The sequence below is a fragment of the Ceratotherium simum genome, chromosome 8, assembly GCF_057802395.1.
Source record: "Ceratotherium simum simum isolate JZ-2026a chromosome 8, ASM5780239v1, whole genome shotgun sequence".
NCBI lineage: Eukaryota > Metazoa > Chordata > Mammalia > Perissodactyla > Rhinocerotidae > Ceratotherium > Ceratotherium simum.
In genome coordinates this window covers 2,296,620-2,323,586 of record NC_141907.1, presented here as the reverse complement: position 1 = coordinate 2,323,586, position 26,967 = coordinate 2,296,620, and the positions used below count along the sequence as shown (strand labels likewise).

Sequence of the window (26,967 nt, the reverse complement as noted above, 5' to 3'; positions counted from 1 at the left end):
TTCGCAAAGTGGTAGTTTCTGGTCGCAGATTCCACCTGCCGCCACTGGGGAAGGGGGGGCAGGAGCTGTGTATTCTGACCCTGCCGCAATCCCTGGCATCTGTGCCTGTCCTTTGGAATCTATGTTGACAGGGCCTGTCATTGCCCACCCACCGCTGCTGCTTTACAAACATATGCACATGTGCTCTGGTGAAGGTCCCTTGCTCTGACCAACTGGCTGAGCTGGTGTGCCGGGTGGGGTAGGGGCGCTTTCACTCACGTGCACAATCCTGGGGGCATTCCTGCTCCGCCCTCCCTATCTGCCCTCCTGGGGTACTGGCCTGATGAAGACACCCTTGCAATTGCTTGGCCTCCTCTGTGTGAGGCTTTCCCACAGCTGGGAGGCAACTCGGAGAGCAAAGGCGTTCCTGCAGAGAGCTGCCCCCTCCCCCTTCTCCTTGCAGAGCCACTCGCAGACCTGTGCCCTAGATTGCTGCTGGGGAGGGAGAGGAGATCCCCTTACCTCCTTCCACTTCCTGATGGGGGTCCAGCATCTCCACCTTCAGACATATGGCTGTGTGGGTCTCTCAGATGTCTATTGTGTTGTGTGAATGTCCTCTGTTGGCTTATGAATGTTCTTTTCACTGTATCTTAGGGGGCAGAGTCTAAGGGAAGGCTCACTTCACCATGATGCTGACGTCACTCTCCTCTGGTTAGCAATTTTGGCAATAAAATATTTTGAATTAAGGTATGTACATCGTTTTGTTAGACATAATGCTATTGCACAATTAACAGCCTACAGTATAGTGTAAACATAACTTTTACATGCACTGGTAAACGAAAACAATTCATGTTACTCGCTCCATTGTGATATTCGCTTTATTGTTGTGGTCCAGAACCAAAGCTGCAATATCTCCAAGGTACACCTGGACCTGTACATTATACCTGTTATAGTTGTCCCACAGTTCTTGAATATTCTATTCTGATTTTTTTCAGTCCTTTTTCTCTTTACTTGTCAATTTTACAAGTTTATTGTCATATTCTCAAACTCAGAGTCTTTCCTCAGCCCTGTCCAGTCTAATAATGAGCCTATCAAAGGCATTCTTCATCTCTGTTAGTCTTTCTCTACCTCTAGCATTTCTCTTGATTTCTTCTTGGAACTTCCATCACTCTGCTTACCTTATCCATCTGTTTTTGCACATTGTCTACTTTTTCATTAAAGCCCTTAAAATATTGTTTTTTTTGAGGAAGATTGGCCCCGTGCTAACATCTGTTGCCAATCTTCCTCTTTTTCTTTTTTCTCCCCAAAGCCCCAGTACATAGTTGTATATCATAGATGTAGAGTTGTAGCTCTTCTATGTGGGACGCCATCTCAGCATGGCTTGATGAGCAGTGAGCAGGTCCACGCCCAGGATCCAAACTGGTGAACTCTGGCCCATGAAGCGGAACATGCAAACTTAACTGCTGCGCCACCAGGCCGGCCCAAGCCCTTAAAATATTAATCATAGTTTTTTAGAATTCCTGGTCTGATAATTCCAACATTCCTTCTTTTACTCTGAATGGTCTGGGAAGCCACAAAGAGGGTTTCAAGGATAGGGTTGACACATCCGACCTAAATTTTAACAGGATCACACTGGTTGGTGTGTTAAGAACAGACTGCAGGGTCAGAAAGGTAGAAGCTGAGACCAAGTAGCAGCCAACTGCAGTCTTCCATGTGAGAGACGTTGATGGCTTGAGTCATGCTGACAGCGGTGGAGGTGGTGAGAGATCAGATTCTGTTATATTTTGAAGGGAGATCTGAAAATATTTGTCCAAGGATTGGAAGTAGGGTATAAGAAATTAAAAGGCAATACAAGATTTTTGGCCTGAGCATTAACTGAGATGCAGAAGAAAAAAACAGGGCAGGTGTTAAGAGTTTAGTTTTGACTCTTCTTGGTGCTGATGAGGTTTCCAAGCAGTGATGTAAAGTAGGCAGGTGGAGAATGAGCTGTAGTTCAACAGAGAGGTCCAGTCTACAGATCTAAATTTGAAAGACAGTAGCTTGTTTCAATCCATGTTACTAGAAGAGAATACAAGGGAGTAAGTGTAGACAGAGAAAGTGAGATTCCATAGACTCAGCCTTGGGAGCATGTCAATATGAAGAGGTCTAGATAACAAGAGGGGAACAGTCAAGCAGTCTGAGAAGGACAAGCTGTGAAAAAGTAGAGAACCAGGGAGGATGGTGGTCTAGAATGACATATTCACTCGTATATCGAGGGCAACCCACAGGTACAGTAAGTAGAGGACTAAGAACTGACCCTGGTGACTTTGACAAGGGTGGGTTTGGTGTAGTGGTAGAGGTGAGAGCTCAGCACCCAGCACATAATTCACTCAAAACTTCCTTGTTTAAAGAGTAAATGACAAACACTCAGTAGTGCTCATACCATGCACCTCTAAACATGGCTTCACCCATGTATCACTAAACACAGTAGCGCACATGCACGCACACACACACACACCACGTACCACCCGGGTAAGCTATGACTACAAAAGACCCCTTCTCCCCAGACAAGGTTGCCCGGCTTGGTCTGAGGAAGAGTGTCCCAAGGTGAAGGAGAGAGAGAAGAATGGGGTCCTCTCTGCAGGTGTCTTAGTCAGCTCGGGCTGCTATAACAAAATACCATACACTGGGGGTTTAAACAAACACTTAGTTCTAGAGTCCTGGAGGCTGGGCATTCCAAGATCAATGTGTCAGCAGATCTGGTGACTGGTGAGTGCCCTCTTCCTGGTTTGTAGATGGCTGTCTTCTCATTATGTCTTCACATGACCTTTCCTTGGAGCATGCACTTGGAGAGAGAGAGCATTTATGTCTTTCCCTCTTTTCATAAGGGCATTGATTCCATCATAAGGGCCTCACCCTTATGACCTAACCTAACCATAATTACCTCCCAAAGACCCTACCTCAAAATACTGTCACATTGGGGATGAGAGCTTCAACAGATGAATTTGGGGGGACACAAACATTCAGTCCACAGCAGCAGGCTTGGGGCACACATGCTGGTGAACTCGAGCAGCCACTCTGCCCCTCATTCAGCTGTCCTTGGTTCCAAAAGCCTCCACTGACACATCACAGCAAAGTCTAGCTCAATTTTCCAAGCCCTTTCTCCCAGGCCCAGTCAGACTCGAGGTGGGCTGGGTAGCTCTGTGTATACCATGTCAAGATATGCAGGCCAGAAGGTAAAGAAACAAGGTGAGAAAAGAGAACTCACATTTAGTCATGGGACTGCAGCCCATATCAACGGTGACTGTCATGGCCCAGGCTATTTACTAAAGTCTGAGTGGGGCAAAAATGAGAGGCACAATTCACTAGGGCAGCATACTGTGTCCCAAAAATCAGACAGTGAGGTGGGGCCAGAGCATTTGAAGGCCCAAAGGTTTGAAGGTTCCCCTCTATGGGCTGCCTTCATCTGTTTTAAAGGTACGTGTTATGGGTTGAATTTTTACCTTTCCAAAAAAGATATATTAGAATCCTAACCCCCAGTTAACCCCTAATCCTCAGAATGTGATCTTATTTGGAGAGAGGGTCTTTATAGAGGTGATCACATTAAAATGAGGTCACTCAGGTGGGCCCTAACCCAACATCACTGGTGTCCTTATAAAAAGGGGACATTTGGACACATAGACATGCCTAGAGGGAGAATGTCATAGAAGATGAAGATAGAGACCAAGGTGATGAATCTACAAGTCAAGGAATACCAGAGATTTCCAGCAAACCACCAGGAGCTGGGAGAGAGGCTGGAACAGATTCTCCCTCACAGCCTCAAAAGGAACCAACCCCACCAACATCTTGATCTTGGACTTGTGGCCTCCAGAACTGGGAGAGAATAAGCTTCTGTTGTTTAAGCCCCCAGTCTGTGGTCCTTTGATACCGCCCTTGCAGACTAATACAGTACCATTTCCTCCCTTTCTCCTTCCTGCTCTTCCTTCCACGTTTCTCTTCCTTGCATTTTGGGCTACCTCTGCTTCCAATCCAGACATACCCAGAGCACCCATCTCCTCACCCTTATTCATTCATTAATTTCCCAAATATTACTGAGGACTACTATAGACCACAACATTATGCAAATAACCTCAGAGAGGCATATAAAGGGCTCAAGGAGGTGCTGACAGTCCTACGGCAAAGGAAGCGGGCCAAGCTGGGCAACAAGTGCTGAAACAAGTTTGAAGCACCGTACAAATTATTCTGTTTTAAGGTCAAATGTATCAAAGCATAACCTGTAATGAGAGTATTAATTTGCATTTTGCAAGTAATTTGCATAGCAATTAATCATATATCTATTGGAAATTGAATACTTTCACCAAATTAGTCTTTATAGCCATGACATAAATCGTAATAAATGACTTTGCAAATATATGTACAAAACACCTCATGTTTTTGCTGAAGAATAACTTAAGAAAGACCTAATTCAAGTGTTTTTCTATGTCTCAGAATAGAGCCAAAATTATGGTCACTGTCACCACTTTTCTTCAAGCTAACTATTACCTGATTTGGTATTATATAAAATGTGGCACAGGAATATTATTTTAGAGTACTGGTTGTATAGATAATTGTCATCCTACAAATCAGTATAATGTCACTAAACCCCATATTTGGTTCACTGAGCAAGAAAAAAAAATGATTAGAGCCATCATAATCTAGATACACAAAGTAGAAAATGTAAGAAAACCAAACCAAACTGGTTGCTAATAACCTGGCTGGATTATAACAACTCAAATTAGCAGGAACACAACTACAGTAACACAAGTTAGACACCATTATGTGAGAATGGGCTAACCCTTTGTCGGCAGAAAAATAATTTTGCTGTTACACAAATTACTCCAAATGTCTAACCCGTAAGAAGAAATACAGTAAAAAGAAATACTTCATAACTCTTTCCAGAAAACTTGATCTTACATGCTATTTAAAACTCTAAGTAATATTTAAGTGCAAAAGAGTTCCTGGACCCAAGTCCAACGTGTGCGTGGAGGCCTCCCCACACCAACAAGCAGTCCTCAGATGCCAGCAGCGTGTCTTGAGAACTTACCTCAATTCTGACACTATCTACCTGGAGACAGAATCAGATCCCACAGGTAAACGGCTCAGTCCCACAACCACCCTCCATTTTAGACACCAATCACAAGTCCAGGTTGTACTGTACTTCTGACCAACTGGCTATAAATCAGAGGTTACCGTCCTCGGATTCGATTAGTTTGCTAGAACGACTCACAGAAATCAAGAAAACCAGTTTACTCACCAGATTATCAATTTATTACAAAGGATATTAAAGGATACAACTCAACAGCCAGATGAAGAGATACATAGGGCAAGGTCTAGAACAAAGTTGCTTCTGTCCTCCTGGAGCCTGTGGCCTGGCGTGTGGAAGCATTCTGGCTCCCCAGTATGGAAGCTCTCGAAAAAGGGCAAAAGAGTTGTCCTTTTCAGTTTTTATGGAGGCTTCATCATGGAGTCATGATTGACTAAGTCTTTGGCCACTGGCAATTGATTCAGCCTCAACCCCTGCCCTCCCCTAAATCAGGAAATAGGACTCAAAAGTTCCAATCCTTTGATCACATGGCTGGTTCTCCTGGCAAACAGTCCTCACCCACGGGTGAGGTCCAAAAATTCACCTCATTAACATAAACAAGACACTTTTATCACTCTCAACACTTAGGAAATTCCAAGGGTTTTGGGAGCTGTGAGCCAGGAACTGTGGATGAAGACGAAATATACCTGAGAAATATATATTTCGGTCACCCGAATGACCAAATATATATTTCTTATAAATCACAATATCACACTAAGTCTACTCTCTAAATTCATTCAAATGTTTTTTATAAAAAATGTTACATTTAAAATACTGTGAAAGGTGACATGAGTGGAGCCATATTAAAATAGAGCCAGAACAGCCATTTCAAAGGAACTGCCTTGCACGTCTTGTTTTCTATATCTTCCAAACCGGACCAAACCTCCAACATTCCAAGAACTCAGTAAGGACAAGAATATCCTGTTTGTAAGGACTGATGAAACTGGGCTTTGCTGATGACCAGATCACTAACCAGTCTATGAAGCACAAGCCTAGCCCGGCCTCATCCAGCACCAATGAATTCTTCTTTAATACAACTTACCTCATCTCCTCCCTTTTTCCCATAAAAACCCTGAACCTCTCTCCTTAATTGGGACACTATTTGTGTTTCTACCTGAATCTGTGCTCCCCGAATTGCAATTCTTTGATTCCAAATAAACTCTTTGCCTCTTACTGGTTTCTGTTTCTGTAGGTTGACAATATTAACCAATGGAACTATTACGATTATAATTTATCTTCCTTTCTGTATTTATGTTACTATAATATTCAAATTAATGAATGGATAATGCAAAATGAAGAAATTGAATGCTCTTTGTACACAACCTCAACTACCTAACATTTCTATGAGGTAAGCAACCATTAAAAATAATTTTACAAACCAGAGAAATGAAGTCTTGAAGGATCCAGTGTCCCTCAGGTGATAGAGTGAATGCCCTGGAAAACAGCACATCTTGGAGACTGGCTAAGACAGTTGGACAACTCTTTGCCCCTCCCCAAAGGTATCACGGTTCATCTCTAATCTTTTAAATCCAAGTTTAGCAAAGAAAAGATTCCTTTGAACTAATTTAATTTTGAAAATGCTTCTGCACTGATGATAAGATATAAACGAAGCACAAGCCTACCTGCTTCAAATCATTTTGTTTCAAATCATTTCTACCTATGTTCAAAAATGAATATAAATTACCAATATTGCAGTTTTCCCCAATCTTTCTTGCTCATGTTCAGTTGGCATTATTATAGTTAGCGGTAAGCACAGTTCTGGAAACCTTTATATAATATACACATCTTATAGGTATACAGCTTCTCGGACAATAAAGGCATTTGAAAAGGCACAATATGATTAGAGCAGAGGACCTGAAGCTAGGCTTGGGTTTAATCTGCACCCAATCATTTACTTGCTACGTGAACTAGGGCAAGCTATTAACTTCTCTGTGCCTTTGTTTTTTTTTAATCTGCAAATAGAACTGCTAAAACTACCTTTTCAGAGGGTTATCAGGATTAAATGAATTATTACATAAAAACACTTAACACAGTGCTTTGTACATTTCAAATACTCAAATATTAGCTATTATGATTATATAAGACTATGGAGCCAAGAGAAAGAATGAGAAAAAAATTAAGGAAAAAAAATGAAAAGCAGAAGTAGCAAAATACATACCAAAAAAAAAAAAAATCAAATTAAATGTAAACACGGACTAAAACTTAAACTCTAGAAGAATGAGATCATTAGACCGGATAAACTACCAAAATCCAGCTGTATGCTGTTTACAAGACACTTGAAACATTCAAAAAAACACACCCAAAAGCTGGGGAAAAGACACAAATTAGCAAAGAGAAAGTAAATCTAGTAACAGACATATCAGATGAAAATACAATTTAAAGCAAGTGCATTGGTAGAGATAGAGATGTACCTTACATAACAATTTATAAAATAATAACCCCCAAGAAGATACCAAAATCATTAACTTGTAAACACTTAACATTGCCTTGAAATAAACAAAAATCGACCAAATTGGGAAAAGCAAATTTGAAAAATCTACAGCCTTAGGGGGAGATTTTATCAAGCCTTTATCAGAAACTGATAGATCAAGCAGACAAAAGGCAATAAGAATACAGGCTATTTATATAATAAAACCAACAAGCTTGAACTAATAGATAATTGTACAAGATCTTACCCAGCACATAGAAAACATATAATCTTCTTAAGAACAGGTAAAACATCTACAAAAATTGACCATATACCAGGTCACAAAGTATATTTCAACAAATATCAAAATACTGATATCATTAAAACCATGTCATCTGACCACAGATAATTACATTACCAAAAATAAAAAAGATCTTTTTTTTTTTTTTTTGTGAGGAAGATCAGCCCTGAGCTAACATCCATGCTAATCCTCCTCTTCTTGCTGAGGAAGACCGGCTCTGAGCTAACATCTATTGCCAATCCTCCTCCTTTTTTTTTTTCCCCCCGAAGCCCCAGTAGATAGTTGTATGTCATAGTTGCACATCCTTCTAGTTGCTGTATGTGGGACACGGCCTCAGCATGGCCAGAGAAGTGGTGCGTCGGTGCGCACCCGGGATCCGAACCCGGGCCGCCAGCAGCAGAGCGCGTGCACTTAACCGCTAAGCCATGGGGCCGGCCCAAAAAGATTGTTTTAAAAGGTGCCATATGTTTGGAATTTTTTAAAAATCACACTCAAATAATCAAGGCTTAAAAAAGAAATCCCAATGAAAATTACTAAATATAACTGAAACGAAAGAACTACATTAAAAAATTTGTAGGCTGCTACTAAGCAATACTTCAAGGTTAATTTGTAGTCTTAAATTTGTGTGTTATAAAACAAGAAAGTTGGGCCCAGCCTGGTGGCCGAGTGCTTCCAGTTCCATGCCTTCCACTTCGGTGGCCCGGGTTCATGGGTTCGGATCCCAGGTGCAGACCTACTCCACTCAACAGCCATGCTGTGGCGGTGTCTCACATACAAAATAGAGGAAGACTGGCATGGATGTTCGCTCAGGGACAATCTTCTTCAAGCAAAAAAAGAGGAGGATTGGAAACAGATGTTAGCTTAGGGTGAATCCTCCTTGGAAAAAAACAAAACAAAAAACAAGAAAGTTTAGGGGCTGGCCCTGGTTAAGTTCGGCAGCCCAGGTTTGGTTCCCAGGTATAGACCTACACCACTTGTCAGAAGTCATGCTGTGGTGGCAACCCACATACAGAAGAGAGGAAGACTGGCACAGATGTTAGCTCAGGGCGAATCTTCCTCAGCGAAAAACAAAAGAAAAACAAGAAAGTTTAAAAAGGAATGCGTTGGGCCGGCCCCGTGGCTTAGCGGTTAAGTGCGCACGCTCCGCTACTGGCGGCCCAGGTTCGGATCCTGGGCGCGCACTGATGCACCGCTTGTCCGGCCATGCTGAGGCCGCATCCCACATACAGCAACTAGAAGGATGTACAGCTATGACATACAACTATCTACTGGGGCTTTGGGGAAAAAAAATAAATAAATAAAAATTAAAAAAAAAAAAAAGGAATGCGTTAAGCATTCAACTCAAGAAGCTAGAAGCAAATTAAAATAAAATAATAATATAAGCAGAAATTAATAAAACAGAAGACAAATATACAATAGAGAAGAGCGTATGAAACCAAAACCTAGTTCATTGAAAAGATTAATAAATAGAAAAATCTTTTGCAAGTCTAATAAAAGTCACCCACAAATAATATTGCAAATGAAAAAGATCACAACTCTAATTGTAAAAATAGTAATGTTACAAATAACATTTATGCCAAATAAATTTGAAAACTTAGATGAAAATAATTTTCTCAACAAACAGAAATTACCAAACTTGACTCAAGAAAAAACAGGAATCTTGACTATCACATTAAGTATTAAAGAAACTAAACTGATGATAAAAAGAACCATCCCCATCCCTGCTTCTAAGGGGGGGAAAAAGACACCAAGCCCAGGCAGTTTCAAAGGCAACGTTCACCAATCTTTAAGGAACAGAGAGCACTATCTTATAAAAAAGTTTCCTTAAAAAAAATACTTTTGGAGCCAGCCCCATGGCTTAGCGGTTAAGTCTCGCACTCCATTACTGGTAGCCCGGGTTAGGATCCTGGGTGCACACAGACGCACCGCTTGGGCCATGCTGAGGCCGCGTCCCACATACAGCAACTAGAAGGATATGCAACTATGACATACAACTATCTACTGGGGCTTTGAGGAGAAAAAGGGGAAAAAAGGAGGAGGATTGGCAATAGATGTTAGCTCAGGGCCGGTCTTCCTCAGCAAAAAGAGGAGGATTGGCATGGATGTTAGCTCAGGGCTGATCTTCCTCACAAAAAAAAAAAAAAAAAAAGAACAGGTCCACACAAACACAAAAGTTCTTCATTTATACAACAAAAATTCATTACATAGCTCGAGTATGGGAACAAATTAAGTGCAATGAAGGAAACAAAAACGTTGGCTACTATACCTCTGGAATCAAAGGGTTTATAAGCTACTTCTAGAAACTCCTTGCAACCAAAAATCCCGGAGAGGAAGCCTCAGCAAGAGAGCACTGATGATAACTGGAATATTAACTCTGCTTCAGGTGCTAAACAAACTGGTAAGTAACCCGATAGCCTGAAATCAGAATGGAATTGCTATATAAGACCAAGTCCACATGAAATCATATACATATGATTTACATATATATGTATACGTACATATCATATATTCCTTCCTCTGCATTTATGCCACCAACTTCTCCAAGAGATAAAATGGGGTTTAAGTCTCCTCAGAAGTATGATGTGAAACAACTTATGCTTATTATTTAAAGTGATTAAAAGTATAAATTGCTTAACAAATGGATTACACAGGGGGAAAAAATCCTAAATTTAAAAAAAAGTAGTGGTTTTTGTGTTTTATTTCATTAACAATATGATCATTTCATGCTTCCTTCAAGTGTGCCTGGCATAGTGACACACAAACTTGTTCAATGCAGCATCATCTGCCAACATTCCTGAAAAGGAGGAAGGTTCTAACCATCTTCTGTTTGAGATCAAAAAGAGAGAGATTGATTTTATTTATCCACTCAAATAAATCTGGAAAATGACTGGACTCACTTATTAAACCAACATTGCAATTGCCCGGACAAACATATAACTATTGTGATATGTCCACTCATTTCAAAATTTAATTTTCTAAAACATGAGCCAGAGAGACTAGGTGAGGAGCTAGCCATGAACAGACATGCGTCCAAGAAGACATTTCTGGGAAATACTCTACAAGCTTCTAAAGCAAATAAACACAGAGTTTTCAACTTGGGAAAATAGCTCTAAATTGTAACCAACACTCAGCATATATTCACATCTCTCTGATATTTCATACTCAACTTCTCTAAGCATTAACCACACTGATATAGCAACGCTCTTTGAATACAGGAGTAAACACTCTCTGCTGACCAGGGGCACACGTTGTAAGAGTCATACACCAGGAGTTAACACCTTAGAGGAACAAAAAATAAAACTCCTTTGAAACTATCACTGCAGTCCTAGGCTTTAGGGTAGAAAATACTGGTTTCATGTTATTTAGCACTTACAGAGCACTTATGTTTACATCGTTATCTCATCTCTACGGCATTATAAGGCAGTCTGGTTGATACACTATTCCTCTTGAACATTATACCCAGATTGAAGGTAGAGTGGAATGAACACAGGTTTAGCCTTGGTCAGACCTGATTTCCATGGAGGATGATTCACTTCTATGACCAATCTGGACTTCAGAGTAAGGGACACTAGGCACCACCAGTGCTCCACTGAAACAGATGTGAAGAGGGCATACTGCTCTGAGGACTCCCTACTGCCTTAACAGAAAATAAGACCCAGTTCTCTTCCCACCCATCCTCAGTTCTTCCATTCAAAATAACTTGAGTAGTGCACAAAAATATTGAGAAGATGAGATCTCTATTTTTAACTTTTAATATGAGAAACATTTTCACAAAATAAAAGTTCATTACTACTTAATTTCAGATCCTCCCATTTAAACCCTAACGTCGGTATCTAATTCTCTGCACCACTCACTGTTCCTTCAAGAACTACTATACAATGTTTCTGACTCAGGGTCTCCAAGGTGTTGAGAAACCAGTACTTCTAATCAAGACCTTTCCTCCAGAGGCACTTAGGACACAAATGGGAAGGAGGGAAGCTTAAAAAGGAAATGAAAACCAAACATCTAAAATATGTGTGTTCCAGATCAATTTCTCTCACAGAACATTATTCACTATTCCAATCACAAGAAGAATTTATTGATGCTTTTCAACAGCATCCCACATCACCCAGGAGCACCACTTTGTCGACATCTGTGCCCAGGATGGACCCCTGAAGCCCTGGTGGACTGGGCATAAAATACTCCTTCTAGATTGTCTTTAACCACGCTGCGCTGGCTAGTTTGGCCCCTACAGCCGGAATTTACTCTGTTCCAAGCACAAAAACGAAGCAGCTGCTCCATCACCGACTCCTAAGAAAGAAGGGGCTAAAAGAACTATGGGTGGGCAGCTCTGTGTCAGCTCTATGATCTCTTGGGAGGCAAGAGAGGGACACGCAGTCTGAGACAGAGGACTCTACTTAGGGGTCTCTGAGCAGAAGGACTGGGCCAACTGCTGCTTTTACACTGATATAAGGGTGAATTGTTACTAGTTTAATCTGTCACTGGGTCGTGCTAAAACCCACCCTACACACCATAAAGCTTCAGATCAAACCTCAAAACCAAGAAGCTATGTTAAGGGCCGGCCCCGTGGCTTAGCGGTTAAGTGCGTGCGCTCCGCTGCTGGCGGCCCGGGTTCGGATCCCGGGTGCGCATTGACTCACGGCTTCTCCGGCCATGCTAAGGCCTAGTCCCACATACATCAACTAGAAGGATGTGCAACTATGACATACGACTATCTACTGGGGCTTTGGGGGAAAAAAATAAATAAATAAAAATTATTAAAAGAAGCTATGTTAAAATAACAGCCTGAAAACACGAATGGAAGGTTCTCGCCCAGGGTAGTTTACAGAATTCTCTTCTTCCTCCTTTAAAGACCACAAAGGCATGGTTCCCTTTTGCTGGCTTCACTCGGTGGTCCGGCTTCCGCCTTCTCTGGACAGGACACTGCTCGGCTGGCGCTGAAGCGACACTGTGACTCGAGGTTGCCGGGACAGAGCAGGACTCGAAACCAGGCTCAAACTAACAAGCGCAGAGCGCAAACTACCTTCACTTGGGTCTGGAGGTGCTGAAGGGGGTGCAGAGAGGGGACAGAACAGCCTACGCCTTAGGGCGGCCTAAGCTGACCACTCGCTGACCGACTACTCCCAAGAGTGAGGCAGCGCGGACCCTGGGTCGGGGTTCCGCGGGAGATCGGGATTCCGGTCAGGGTTGCGGTTCCTGGGAGATTCTGGGTTTTGCAGGGGGTAGGGATTCCGCTGGGGATCAGGGTTCCAGTCAGGGTCGGGGCTCCTCGGAGGTTCTGGGTCACGCAGGGGGCCGGGGTTCCGTGGGGGATCAGGGTTCCGGTCAGGGTCGTGGTTCCTCGGGGGTTCTGGGTTTTGCAGGGGGCCGGGGTTCCGCGGGGCATCGGGGTTTTCGTGAAGGTCACGGTTCCTCGGAGGTTCTGGGTCATCCACGGGGTCGAAGTTTCCCGGTAGGGTCGGGAGGCGCGATAGACTCACCCTGGCGCGCTTTCAGCAGCACCGAGTTGGCCAAGAGGTTCTCAAGCTCCATGGATCGCCGACGCCGACGCCGCCGCCGCCGCGACCGCGCTCGGCGGGCACGAGGAGCCGGGGGACGGGGAAGAGCCGCCGCCTCCGCGCATCGCCCGCCCGGCGCCACCCGCCCGTCGAGCCCCACGCTGGGCCCGGAGGAGCCGCCCCGCCGCCGCCGCCGCCGCCACGGCCACCACCAGCGCTGCCGCCTCCGGGCCCGCCGCCGCCGCCGCGGACGCTGCTGGCGCCGGCGCCGGCCGGGGGAGAGCTCGCCCTCGCCGCCGGGGGACTCCAGCGGGGGTGTAGGCACGGCGAGGGGCGCCGGCAGCCGGGCCGCCGCGGGTCTCCGCGGTCACCGCCGCCGCGCCGTGGCCCGGGCTCGTGGCCCCATGGGCCACGCCTCGCGCGCGCAACTCGCTCCTCAGCGTCCGGCTCCCGGCTGCCCGAGTGTCCGCCGGGCCCCACTCCAGGGAATGGCTCACGGGCAGGGCCGCCCCTGGCGGCGACGGCTACTGCCGCCACCGCCGCCGCCGCCGCCAACGGCTCCCCGGAGGAGGGAGCGCACGCGCCCCTCACCGAGGCGCCCTGAGGCGGGTGCGGCGCCGCTCCAGGCACTACAGCTCCCGGCAGGCCGCGCGCAGGAAGGAAGCGACGGATCGGGAGAGCGCGGCCAACTGGGAGTTGTAGTCGCCTGGGCTGTAAGCGAGTAGGCTAAGCCGGAGCGTGTAGGTGTTTTACCATCTTGTCTACTTCTCGCGGGTTCAGTTATCGCGAGACGAGGGCGGGGCGGGCCCTGGCCCCCAACGTGTTCCCTGAGGGAAGCTGCTCTCGGGCCGGCTTCTTGAGCCGCTGGCTTTCCTCCTCGTCTCCGAGGCCGTGGGGAATTGGGCGCCTTGGGGCGCGGCGAGTGTGCGCCATGGGCAAGGCCAGGTCGGCTGGGGCGCACAGGAAGGCCCCCGGGGCTCCGGCGGGACTGCGGGGCGGCCGGGCGAGGCCCAACCCCAACCCGTTCGAAGTGAAAATCAACAGGCAGAAGTTCCAGGTCCTGGGCCGGAAGACGCGCCACGACGTGGGGCTGCCCGGGGTGTCGCGCGCGCGGGCCATCCAGAAGGTAAGCGGGGCGCGCGCCCGCCGGGCCCTCCCGGGGCAGGGGTGTCCCCTTCACCCGGCCGGGGGTCTTCAGGGACGGCGCCTAACCCTGCGGCGGGCATCGAAAGGGATGCTCGTGCTCGCCAGCCAGGCTGCTCCTAACCCCCCGCCCGCCGCCCTGCCCCCGGCCCCGCCCCGCCCCTGGGCGGCGGTGCTCCTCCCGGACCTGACCACCACGCGCCTCTGCCTTTTGAACCTGTCCTGGCGTGGCGCAGACTCCGGCTTGCCAGGGTTTGGACCACACGCTGGCTACCCTCGAGGCCTTGGGCAAGCTGCGTACTTCTCTGTGCTTCAGTTACCTCGTCTGTAAAACGGACATCATGATAGTACTTATGTCCTAGGGATGCTGGGAGAATTACATGTGTTCATTTAAAGTCTTTAGGACAGTGCCTGGCGCAGTTAATCTGTTGTATGTCGTATATATCATTTGTCAGTTACACTGTTTTTGGTATCTTCGTGCTTCTGCTTTTGCGTGGGCTGGAATGACCTTCCCCTGGAAAACTCCTGCCCCTCTTCCGAGACCCAGCACACACGTGTGTTTCCTTGTGACTCCTTTCCCAACTCCCTCAGGTGCCGTGGCACCTGTACCTACCTGTCATGACCTCTCTTCGTTGAGACTTTGAGCTCTACTGGTTTGAGGACCATGGATCTTTTTCTTCACAGGATAAGGTGTTACACAGGATGCTCAATAGATGTTTGAAGAATGAGTGTCTCTCTCCTTTGAAGCACATGACCTTGTCCCTTGCGGGGTAACTGAAATGCCCCCTTCCGTGGAAAGTCTCATAGCTTCTATCTTTCCTGTGCTTATGGTTCTGGAATATTCTATACCTTTCAAATTTAGTTCGACAAATTCTATATGCAGCTTCTGAGACATGTTCATTGGTTTGTTTAACGATATTTATTGTTACTCTGAGGAAGATACATCGTTAGTAGGTTGGTGAAAAATTTACAGCACAGGAAGTGGGCCGGCCCCGTGGCTCAGCGGTTGAGTGCGCGTGCTCCGCTGCTGGTGGCCCGGGTTCGGATCCTGGGCGCGCACCGACGCATCGCTTCTCCGGCCATGCTGAGGCCGCGTCCCACATACAGCAACTAGAAGGATGTGCAGCTGTGACATACAACTATCTACTGGGGCTTTGGGGGGAAAAATAAATAAATAAATAATTAAAAAAATAAATAAATAAAAATAAAGCACAGGAAGGACAAGTAGATTTCCTAAGGTCCCACAAGTGGTAAAGGCCGGGGCTTGCACTTGGCTTGAATGTCTGTGAAGCCTTTCTGCTCCAGTGAGCACTTAGGTTTAAGCTCTGTTCTAGCTCCTAGGAGAAAAAGGTAAATTAAGATGTGGCCCCTGCCTTCAAGGGCTGATCATCTGTATTCCGTCACACAGTGTGCAATCCGATTGATCTTCGAATTGAATCAAATGTCATCCTCATTGCAAGGAGCTGACAGTATGTATAGTAGACAAGACAGACTTACAACGGACTTTCCTGAGTGCCCCGTTACACACCCCAGGGCAGGTGTAGGGGCTCAGATAGTGTGGGCTCTAGAATAGACAGGGTTGTCTTCGCCACTTAAGCATCAGTTTTCTCATCTCTAAAGTGGGGAATACATCCTATCTCTGCTGGTGGTTGTAAGAATTAAATAAAATAACACATTTAGCACATAGTTCTCTAAATACTAGCTATTATTATTAAACTTCTCCGCTTGTCATTCTCCGACTCTTACAATCTGCCCCCAATCTATTGTCCTTGCTTTGTCTCTTGCAACTCAGTTTGTCCAAAAAGGCCTATTTTATCCCCCCATATCTCTCAAAGGCCAGCTCAGGTCACCACTTCTGATAGTGTCCCAGGCTCCACAGCCCAAATAGGACAGGTTGCTCATGCCTCTGGTATCTGACAGATCCACCTCTGCGCTCTGTGCTGAAGGCCTGGGGGTGAATGGCCTGGAGGGGTCGTTGCTGCTTCCTCTGAATCCCCAGTGCTTGGCCCATAGTAGAAACTCAAGTATTTGAGGGAATCACAAGTAGAACATGAGTGCTTTGGTGGCTCACAGTTGGGAGAAGGTATAATAGTTAGGAAAGTCAGAAAATTCTTCATAGAGGGAGTCAGACTCGAGCAAAGAAGGGTGAGCAGGATGTTTACAGGCGGGGGCGAAGGCACCTGTCCCGTGTAGGGGAGAGTGTGGCAAGACATGGGGTTGAAGAGTGCAGGGCCGGCCCCGTGGCTTAGCAGTTAAGTGCTCGCGCTCCGCTATTGGCGGCCCGGGTTCGGATCCCGGGCGCGCACCAACGCACTGCTTCTCTGGCCATGCTGAGGCAGCGTCCCACATACAGCAACTAGAAGGATGTGCAACTATAACATACAACTATCTACTGGGGCTTTGTGGAAAAAAAGGAGGAGGATTGGCGATAGATGTTAGCTCAGAGCCGGTCTTCCTCAGCAAAAAGAGGAGGATTGGCATGGACGTTAGCTCAGGGCTGATCTTCCTCACAAAAAATAAATAAATAATAAAATAAAATAAATGAAGAGCGCTGAGCTGTCTGGAGGGAACGTAGGTCGTCTAGTTGATTTGAAGCATGCTGTGTGTGCAGGGGCAAACAGGGCTGGTGGGGTAGGCTTGGGTCTTTTCGTCTGTGCCGGTCCCTCGGAAGTACGTGGACTGTCCCGTGTGTCTTCTCTCCTCTAGTCAGTGGTGGCACTTTGGGGCAGCACTTGAATGTAGGGGGAGAGCAGGCTTTGTGTTGAGACCCCCAGGTGCCAGTCCCAGCGCCATCACTTTATAGCTGTGCTTCAGTTTCCTCGTTTCTGACACAGTTTGTAAAATGACAATAGTTAATTTATCTGTTGATCTCTTACAATGGGACAGGCATTGTGTCTTTAAGAAATATACGTTTAGGGCCGGCCCCGTGGCTTGGTGGTTAAGTGCGCGCGCTCTGATGCTGGTGGCCCGGGTTCGGATCCCGGGCGCGCACCGAAGCACCACTTCTCCGTCCCTCCTGAGGCCGAGTCCCACATACAGCAACTAGAAGGATGTGCAGCTATGACATACAACTATCTACTGGGGCTTTGGGGGGAAAAAAATAAATAAATAAAATCTTTAAAAAAAAAAAAAAAGAAATATACGTTTAATCCTCACAGTCAGCCTTATGAGGGAAGTACTGTTATTATCCCCGTCTTACACGTTAGGAGACTGCGACAGGGAGCAGTTCCATAACTTTCTTCGGGTTGAAAGTGGTGTAGCTGAGACCCAAACCCAGACTTGAGGGCTTCACGCTCACACAGCAGCTCGCTGTGCCCAGCTCTGTCCTGAGCCGTCTTCTCCTGTGAACTCTTGTGGGCCCCTTAACAAAGCCTGAGGTAGGTACTGCCGTTATCTCCCATTTACAGGTGAGGCCATAGGGGGAGAGAGAGGTTAGGTGCTTCTCAAAGTCGTGCTAGCTGGGCAGTGTGGAGCTGGTGGGATTCAGTGTCCACACGCACATGTCCGTGAATGACCACGAAAGCGCTGCGAGTTGGTTTGGAATTACAAATAAATTTTAGCAAGTAGGTAAATTTGCAAATCAGGAATCTGCAAATAACAAGGATTGACTATGTATACAAATGAACGCACGTGTACAGCAAGCGAAGAGAAAATAAGCAGGGCTCCGACAGTCTTTGTGTCTGTGATGGGTCATGACATCGGAGTTGACATAGAGGGCTTCCTTTTCAACCCTTTGTTCTGTACTGCCCTTCCTCTCAGCCAGGACGTCAGCTCCTCTGGCTTCTTTACCTGGTGGACTGACCTCTTTGTGCTCGCTCATTCTGCTTTCTTATTGGTCACTGTCGCTTTTCTTTAACCTTCACTGTTGGGCTTGCAAGTACTAAGGCCGCCCTAGAGAATCTCCTGGGTTCCGGACGTAGTCGTCTTTGCCTCCCTTGTATGGCAGCAACCATTTCCCCTCAGTAATTGAGCTCAATCTTTCCAGCCAGTAGATTAGCCCCTTTTTTTGGCCTGTTGGTTTCTGTGGCTAAGGCATACAAAATGACCAGTGGCCGTATCATCTTCCAATTCATTAGAACCATGATTGTGTCCCCTTATGGAAGCATTTCCCCTTTGGGAGCTAAGGTCTCCCAGCCATCAGAGCTCAGAGTTGCCGGGACCAGTGTGAGATTGTCTTATGATCTGTTTTTCAGCGTACCCAGACTTTACTGAAGGAATACAAAGAAAGGGATAAGTCCAACGTATTTACAGATAAACGCTTTGGGGAATACAATAGCAACATAAGCCCAGAGGAAAAGATGATGAAGAGGTTTGCTCTGGAACAACAGGTATGGAAAACAATTGGAGGAGGGTCTTTTGCTGTTGATTTATGCTGAAGTCAAGCACAGGGAGAAGGCAGCTCCGCCTGCTGTTCATTTATACCTTGGTGGGCACTTGCCCACTAGGTAAGGGGGTAGGTCTTGTATCCTGACTTTGTCTAGCTAGGCCACAGGGAAGCAGCCGTCTGCAAATACCCGGGGGGGTGGATAAATATCTGCACCAGAGTACGTGGTGGTGACGTGTCCTGGAGTTCTTGGCTGAACTGCTGCCTTCACCTCGGTTGGGTGGAGAGCAAGTGGCTCATGGAACATCAGGTAAAGCTATGTGATTAACCAGTAGCTTAGGCTGGTCCCTTGATTTATTTACCTTTGTGGGTTCTGTTTATATCTCAATCATTCCTCCAGGGCCGGCCTCGTGGCTTAGTGGTTAAGTGCACGCGCTCCGCTGCTGGCGGCCCAGGTTTGGATCCCGGGCGCGCACCGACACACCACTTCTCCGGCCATGCTGAAGCCGCGTCCCACATACAGCAACTAGAAGGCTGTGCATCTATGACATACAACTATCTACTGGGGCTTTGGGGGAAAACGAAAAAAAGCAAACAAAAAAAAAATCATTCCTCCAATGACCCAGAATAGTCATAAGCTGCTTAGGCTGCATTGTTACATTGCACAAATAATGGAAAAATAGTTGGTTTTTGCTGTTTAAAATGTATGGAAATTTTAGGAAACTGATTTTTTTTCCTCTTCTGTCAGCGACAACACGAGAAAAAAAGCATCTACAACCTGAATGAAGATGAAGAATTAACTCATTACGGCCAGTCCTTGGCAGACATCGAAAAGCATAATGATATTGTTGATAGTGACAGTGATGCTGACGAGCGAGGAACACTGTCAGGTAAGGGCTGGGAGCAAGGGAACAGTCTGCTCACATTAGACTTTCTTCCTGCCCTTCTTGGAGACCTAGAAAAATGTTGTTGGGTAACAGCTTCACTGATCATCAGCCTCAAGAAATTCTACATGTAACAGGATTTTTTTGTTATTTTTCTACTTTTAGAACTTTAAGAAGGTGTATATGTAGATAGATAGATAGACTGACAGACAGAGGCTTTTGTAGGCTGAGAAGGCACTGCAATACCCCCAATCTTCTTTGAATTTCACCCTAGCTCGTTTTACCCACGAGCTCAGAGAAACAAGGTAATTTGTCCAACCTGTGAGCCAGCTGTGATCACCTCACCTTGCTGACCCTGACAGCCCTTCTGCACTGGCCCACAGTGCTTTGCTACCACTGTTTTCTCAGTTGTGACCTAGTATGTGTACTGACAGTGTTTATGTAATTCTTTTAGTCTTTATTTACTATGGAACCAATTATGGCAGTTTTATGGGGGAAGTAATATTGAGTAATATTTATAGATAATAACGCAGTAAATTGAATTGTGGCTTTAATTTAACATTAATATATGAACTGAGTTAGGACTCGGTTCAAGTCTGATCATCTTGGGCCCAGTTTATAAAGTTGCGGTCATGTCATTCGTTTGCATTCCTTTAAGTTAGAATGTCCCATTTTCCATCATCTTCAGAACAAAACCGTGTAAAACTTAAAATGACTCAAAGCTTTTGTCTTGTTAGTGTGTGGAAAGCTAAAGCCTTAAACCTGTGACTGCCTTTTGCTATTTGGATAATCCTAGGAGTAGAAGGCTTAGAACTTAGGGCAGCATGTGGTTCTGTTTCCACGGCACCAGCAGTAGAACCACGACTCCGTTGAGGTTTCGTGGTTGTAGAGGGAATGGCCAGTAGTTTTGTCTTCTGTGCCTTTGTCTGCACTTTTCATTGTTCAAGGCTTATTGTGCACGCTTAACTGTTAAGCGAGTTCACTTGGGGGTCATTATGCGTTGTGACTGAAAGTAACCACCTTGGTGCCTTCATATTTGGTGCCTTGGTCTTTCATCACAAGAATAGTGGCCTTGGCCTTGTTGGTATAAGACTCTCTGCTACTCAGGACAAGAGGAAAAGTCAGATTCCGTTCTTCCGGGTATTGGGTCCTGGGATCTCAACTGTTCATTTGAGATTTCCTGTCATCCTGAATCATTAGGAAACAAATTCTGTTTTGTCCAACTACATAATGCAGTATGTTCTCCTAGATTAGGAGAATTTCATCTTACAAGTCAACTTTGTCAGACAGGTGCTCCCCCTCGTCCAGCGCAGAAGCGGAGGTAGAGGGCAGAGGTTGGGAGCTTGCGCAGGGCTGCACGGCCAGGTGGAGCTGGGCTTCACACCTGGTCGGCTTGACTCTAAACTGGAACTGCAGTGCTACTGTATTTCACACTATGAAAACAAACGTTTAACATACTATAAAATAAATTATATTTGGATTTGAAAATAAATATCTAAAAAGCTTTCTAATTAAATCCTAATATAAGCACACTGACAGAAGGTTTTATTTTTTCTTTTTTCCGAGAATTCTTTTCTGAATCTTTTATGCAATGCCACCTTATTGGTTAGTGTATTGTAAATTTCTGTTTTCAGAAAATATTGTAAATAATCTTGAATTACTCAAATACTTAATGAATAGTGTTTTCTGATACACTGAGTTTTCCAGGAATCATTCGTTCATTCCACAAATACTGGTTTAAGTGCCAGGCGCTGCTCTTGGTTGTGAGGAAATAGCAGTGAATAAAACCCTCCTACAGCTCACGTTTTGCTGGAGAGACCCAGACGATAAACAAAACACATTGCTAAATTATGGAGACTCGTCGAAAGTAGAAGTGCTGTGGGGTAAAATAAAGCAGGCAACGGGAAGGATGTGCCATCAGATGGACTTGATCAGCCTCCCTGAGAAGGTGGTGGTCGCAGGTCGAGGGCCGTGTGGGCGAGAGTGTCCTCAGAGAAGGAAGAGTTCAAAGGGCCTGAGGTGGGAGCGTGCCTGGGACGAGCCGGGAACAGCCAGGAGACTGAGACTGGAGTGGGCGGTGGTAACAGGCAGATGGACCAGGGCCTGCTAGGCCACAGAAAAGATTGTGGCTTTTATTCAGGAATGGGAGCTACTAGAGAGATTTGAATGTGGAACTGCGGGATCTGATCCGGCAGAGCCAACAGGATTTCCTGACAAATTAGATGTGTTAGATAACTTAGACGTAGGTATGGGAGAAGGAGAGGAATGAAGGATGAATCCCAGGGTTTTGGTCTGAGCAGCTGGAAAGATGGGATGGCCATTGGTTGGGCTGGGCCCAACTGTGGCATAACAGGTTTCTGGGGAGTGTGGAACGCCTGTTGGGCAGCCCAGGACTCCTGTCAGGAGGGCGGTGGAAGGCCTTGAGTCCCGGGAGCTGCACCCTGAGGAGTCTGAGGAGCAGAGGAGACAGCCTCAGGAGCTGCTAGGGAGATCTGGTGAGTGCTGACCGGACGAGCAGAGAAAGCCTGTCCAGGGGGAGTGATGAAATGTGTCGAGTGCTGCCGATATGAGGAGGAGAGAGAACTGGCCTTTCAGTGAGGCGAGAGTCCATTTCAGGGGAGAGGCCAGGAAAGGCCAGCATGGAATGAAATGAAGAGTCGGGGGGGCCACTGAGTTCGTGGGCAGCTCTGGGAGGTTTCACTGGAAGTGGGGCTGAGAAGTGGCAGGGGGAGTGGAGTGGGGGCCAGAGAGTTGTTTGTTTGTTTCTTTTCACGTGAGAGGAATAAGAGAATGATCCAGTAGAAGGAGGAGGAATAGGGAGGAAGGCGGTGGAACAGCTTAGGTCACAAGTGGCTGGGGAAGGGTTGGGTCACATGGTCAAGGGCAGGCCTGGCCCTGGCCAGCTCTGCAGTCACCGGGCAGCAGAGGATGAGGGCCCAGGGCCACTCTGGTTGACTGGGGTCGGCAAGGCTTCCGCAGTTCTCAGCGGAGAGTGCGGGTGGGGAGGCTCTGTCGGGGCTGTGAGGAGAGGAGCTCATGATCTGGGGGAGTGGACGGGGGAAGCTTGATGTGTCTAACAGGCAGCCTCAGGAGCCCGTCTGGAGTCAGCGATTTCAAATACAGTGTGTTTTCCTTCCTCCACACACCTTCACCGGCATAGGTGTGGCGGGGAGCAGGTGTAGAGTTTGATTTAACCAGTGGCAGCTTCAGCAGGAAGCAGGATTGGACAAGAAAGGGCAAGGGCTGAGGCTGCAGGCGGCGGGTGCAGAGAGCCCGGCTGGCCAGCGGGCTTGGCAGTTAGAATGCCAGAGGCAGGGCTGGAAAACAGCCTAAAACATTGCATTTCTGTTACTGGTATGAGATTGTGGGTAAATCGCTTAGCATCTAAGCCTCCATTTTCTCATCCGAGAAATTGGATTTTTTAAGGTTTCTCTCCATTCCAAACAGTGATTCCCACAATGTTTGATTTCTCTCTCCTGCCCTGGTGACGCGGGCAGGCTAAAGATCACTGACTGTTGTTGCTGACCCAGGCTCCTGCCATCAGGACTCATTACTCCCCGAGCCCCTGCCTGAGTAGGTGTGAGCAGTGGGGAGAGTCTGAAGTGGTATGTCTTTGGGTTTTCTTGGAGTGGGTCATCTTGGTATTTCTTAAGTGCCAGTGTGCCTGTGTTCTCATGCCAGCTATTGTGGGTGAGAATTTTTTCTTGAATGAGGAATCAATTCTCAGGACTGTGCTTGGAGAAATGTTGGTGGAGTACCACAAAGAATGCTTCCGGAGCCGGCGTGGGGGCTTCACAGAGGTGTTTTCTGCTCTGTCTCCAGCCGAGTTGACTGCAGCCCATTTTGGAGGTGGTAGTGGGCTCCTTCATAAGAAGACCTCTCAACAGGAAGGCGAGGAGGGGGAGAAACCCAAATCACGCAAAGCACTGATTGAGGAGCTCATTGCAAAGTCGAAACAAGAGAAGGTGCGTTAGTTAATATCCTTGAGGTGAGGTAGTTCCATCACAAGAGATGCTGACCAAAATATTTTTGAGCTTTTTCTCCATGGACATTTTTAGGCTGCACTTAATATTTTCTATGAATTTAATAAAAGCATTCATTTTGAATAGGAATATTTTAAATTTCGTCAAGGATATGTTTCTGATGGCTTGTCGTGGTATTTTGTTTTTTTGGTTGCTTGGTTTTAGTATTGTGACAAGTATCCAGATTTGCAAAGCATCACTGTTTTCTTACTAACAGCAAACTGCTCAAAGCATCTAGATGAATAGTTTATAGCAGGAAATTATTTGTCTGATGAGATTTTGTAGCTTTGCATTTAAGACACTAATTTCTCGTGGTCTCTTTTTGCTGTTGACACGTTAAGCAGTCGTTGCATACGGCCTGGACACTGACCAGTATCTGGCGCTCGGTTGGTGTCCAGCAGTAATGGTGTGTGCTGTGTCGGCTCTTTTTCCCCAGAGGGAGAGACAGGCTCAACGAGAAGATGCCCTTGAACTCACAGAGAGGCTAGACCAAGACTGGAAAGAAATTCAGACTCTGCTGGCCCACAAAACTCCCAAGTCAGAGAACAGAGATAAAAAGGAGAAACCCAAGGTGGGAAGCAAATGATGGAAACAAACTCTGAACTTAGGTCTGTGGACTTGCCCTTCTCTGGAGAAGAGGTGGTGGCCAGTTGTCTCTTCTGGCCTGTTGCCTTGGCACCAACAACCTCTATTCTTTTTCTGTGAGGACCTGAGTTTTCTGTTGAACTTTTATCAAGTTATCTGATGTGTTATGTCAGCGTGGAAGCAGACTGAAAGTTACTTCAACATCTACTCCAGAATAATTAAACTAAACAAAATGGTTGTTTCTTGGTATGAGAAATACTTCACGGGGAAGACCTTCAGGTGGTGTTGGAATTTTCCTGTTACACATTTATGTATATATATATACGTATATACTTATTTTTCCCTCTAAACGTTCTTTTAGTCTAAAGCATTCTGTTAGTCTAAGAAATCTTTTTAGTCTAAATTGTGGGAAAAGCTACATTTATTTCAGTAGCTGGTCTCTAGGAAATACCTAGGATTTCACCAGATTCCCTGATCCTGTGGCCATCTGGACATCTCTGTGAGTCACTCCTACTGTTGCTGTTAACTTAACCCAATCTCCCATTTTGTGGGCTTAACGCCTAGATGAGCAATGTTTAGTTTTGGTAAAGCAGATCTATTTTGAAAAGAATTTTCTAGGAGCAAAAAGTCCTGTATGACCTAAAAGTGTCCTCAGGACTGATGGGAACAGCTTTCCCTCAAGAGGAAAAGACTTACGATGTGCTTTAGCTTCTTCCATAATGGTGTCCAGCCATTACTGGAATGTGCAGGAAGCTAGCTGTGCAGATCTTTTCTTTAAAACAAAAGATACTAAAAATGAAAAACTTCCTTCTTTCTGCCCTAGCCTGATGCATATGACATGATGGTTCGTGAGCTTGGCTTTGAAATGAAGGCCCAGCCATCTAACAGGATGAAAACAGAAGAGGAGTTGGCAAAGGAGGAGCAGGAGCGGCTCCTGCGCCTGGAGGTGCGGGGACGGGCGGCGATGCAGGGAGAGGCCCCGGGTCACGGCCCTTTCTTGGCTTTGTAAGATGCACTGAAGAGATACTGTCTTATCCGTGGAATCTTTGTAGGCTATTTAAAGTTTATGTTTGTTTTACTATAAATATTTTTTTTCTGATTATAAAAGCAAAAATATGCAAGTAATACCCATATGGCAAATAAAAAATGGATGTGTCTTCTAATCCCTTTACCTCGAAACAACTGCAAACGGTTTAGTGCACTGCCTTCTCAACTTTTTTCTGTGCCTTTAAAAAAAGTTTTTTGTATTTTATTACATTAAAACAAAAATGAAGTGGAGACATAGTGTTCTACATCTGGCCTCTGTAGTAGAACCGCATCACGGGCTCTTGTGCCAGGTGCATATTCTCATATCGTAAAAGTCCTTGAGCTACTTGTTTCATCACATACAAACCTCCGTACAAGGTGTCCTTATTCCTCGTCTGTCGCTGTAGAGTGGGGAGTGAAAATTAGGATTGGCCGGCATAATTTGGCCAGAAAGACCTCAGAGGAACAGATCTGCCTTCCTTGTGACTAGAAAATATTTCTGCCACAATATTTATTTTTATTTTTGTTAAGTAGGAAAGTCTTCCATATGACACTTACCAAGTGTCTGCACGTTTGATTGAAGACTGAAAGCAGAAAGCAGGCTTGAGCACCTGTGACGGAGCTGAGAACCCTGGGCGGCCCGGAGAGCAGGATGGGAGGCCTCCTGTTTACGTGCTCGATGAGCGCAGTGTACGACTTTTCTCTCTCTCCTACTCAGGCTGAAAGACTCCGAAGAATGCGTGGGAAGGATGAGGATGAAAATACTAGGAGACCAAAGCATATGTCAGCGGATGACTTAAGTGATGGCTTCATACTAGATAAAGATGACAGGCGTTTGCTTTCTTACAAGGTAAGATGTTTGCCTTCATTTTCTTTCTTTCTTTCTTTTGTTTTTTTAATTTAAAAGAGCACAGTTTCTGGTATTTTGTTTCACGGGTTTATCACAGATGGAACGTGTAAATCTTTTTTAAAACGCTTGCCCTGCAATCCTTTACTTGGGTGTTTATGGTGTGTCAGCTGTGGAGGCTTCATAGAGCCGACTGTGACCATGGTCTTCATCCTCCCCCAGAGGAGGAACACAGACAGCAACACTGGGTGGACTAGACTCCTGTCACCGTTCTCTCAGTCACTGGCATCAGCTGCTGTTGTTTATAAGTATACGATTGTCTGCATGAGTCACTCACGCTGATACTGAGGGGGCTAACTCAAGGTTAGAGTTCTGAGTATTTGTGAGTAAAATAATTGAGTTTCTAAGACTGGTGCAGTTTGTAATTCACAAACTCCATAAGGTCTATACCCCTCTCCCTTTTAGAGTGTATCAGGGTTCAGGGCCGGAAAACAGGAGGGGGCCAGGTGTGTCGGGCAAAAAAGGATCCAAGGCAGGAAACTGGGTGCTCACAAGAGTACTGGGTTATCTGGGGGAGCACAGTCAGGGGTCACCCACAGGTGTTGAGTCCCACCACCTGCAGGTGTGGCCCAAATGCCAGGAAGCCCCTGCTGACCCAGCTGTTGCCAGCCCCAAAGCCAGTGGTGGGTGGGCTGCTGCAGACCCCACAGCTGCTGGAGCCCGTGGCCACTGCTGCGCCTTCCACATCTTGGATCCCTGCTGCTCCCTGGCTGAAACTAACCCTTGCCCCAAGTCTTGGTGGCAGGGATTTGGAAGATGTGGGTCCCAGGCCTTTAGCCCCTATGGCTCA

At 46.1% G+C, this 26,967-nt stretch overlaps 2 protein-coding genes across 6 annotated transcripts in view; one reads left to right on the top strand and one right to left on the bottom strand.

Annotated features, from left to right (window-relative positions):
* GRK4 (G protein-coupled receptor kinase 4) overlaps positions 1–13,821 on the bottom strand; it is a 92,738-nt gene extending 78,917 nt beyond the window's left edge. For 4 of the 5 annotated variants that reach the window (XM_087434836.1, XM_087434837.1, XM_087434840.1 and 1 more), the window contains exon 1: positions 13,269–13,821. In XM_087434836.1, the coding sequence (XP_087290962.1) occupies positions 13,269–13,320 (52 nt within the window). In that variant the 5' untranslated portion in view covers positions 13,321–13,821. Of the gene's footprint in view, positions 1–501; positions 6,515–10,054 lie in introns of all 5 variants that reach the window. The other variant, XM_087434838.1, reaches the window with a different exon arrangement.
* Positions 13,822–14,095: 274 nt separating this feature from the next.
* The window catches only part of NOP14 (NOP14 nucleolar protein), a 28,757-nt gene continuing 15,885 nt past the window's right edge, over positions 14,096–26,967 (top strand). Inside the window, exons 1-7 of the mRNA XM_004432236.3 lie at positions 14,096–14,412; positions 18,623–18,757; positions 19,502–19,643; positions 23,460–23,602; positions 24,096–24,230; positions 25,068–25,190; positions 25,989–26,120. Of these exons, the coding sequence (XP_004432293.1) occupies positions 14,218–14,412; positions 18,623–18,757; positions 19,502–19,643; positions 23,460–23,602; positions 24,096–24,230; positions 25,068–25,190; positions 25,989–26,120 (1,005 nt within the window). The 5' untranslated portion in view covers positions 14,096–14,217. The remainder of the gene's footprint in view (positions 14,413–18,622; positions 18,758–19,501; positions 19,644–23,459; positions 23,603–24,095; positions 24,231–25,067; positions 25,191–25,988; positions 26,121–26,967) is intronic.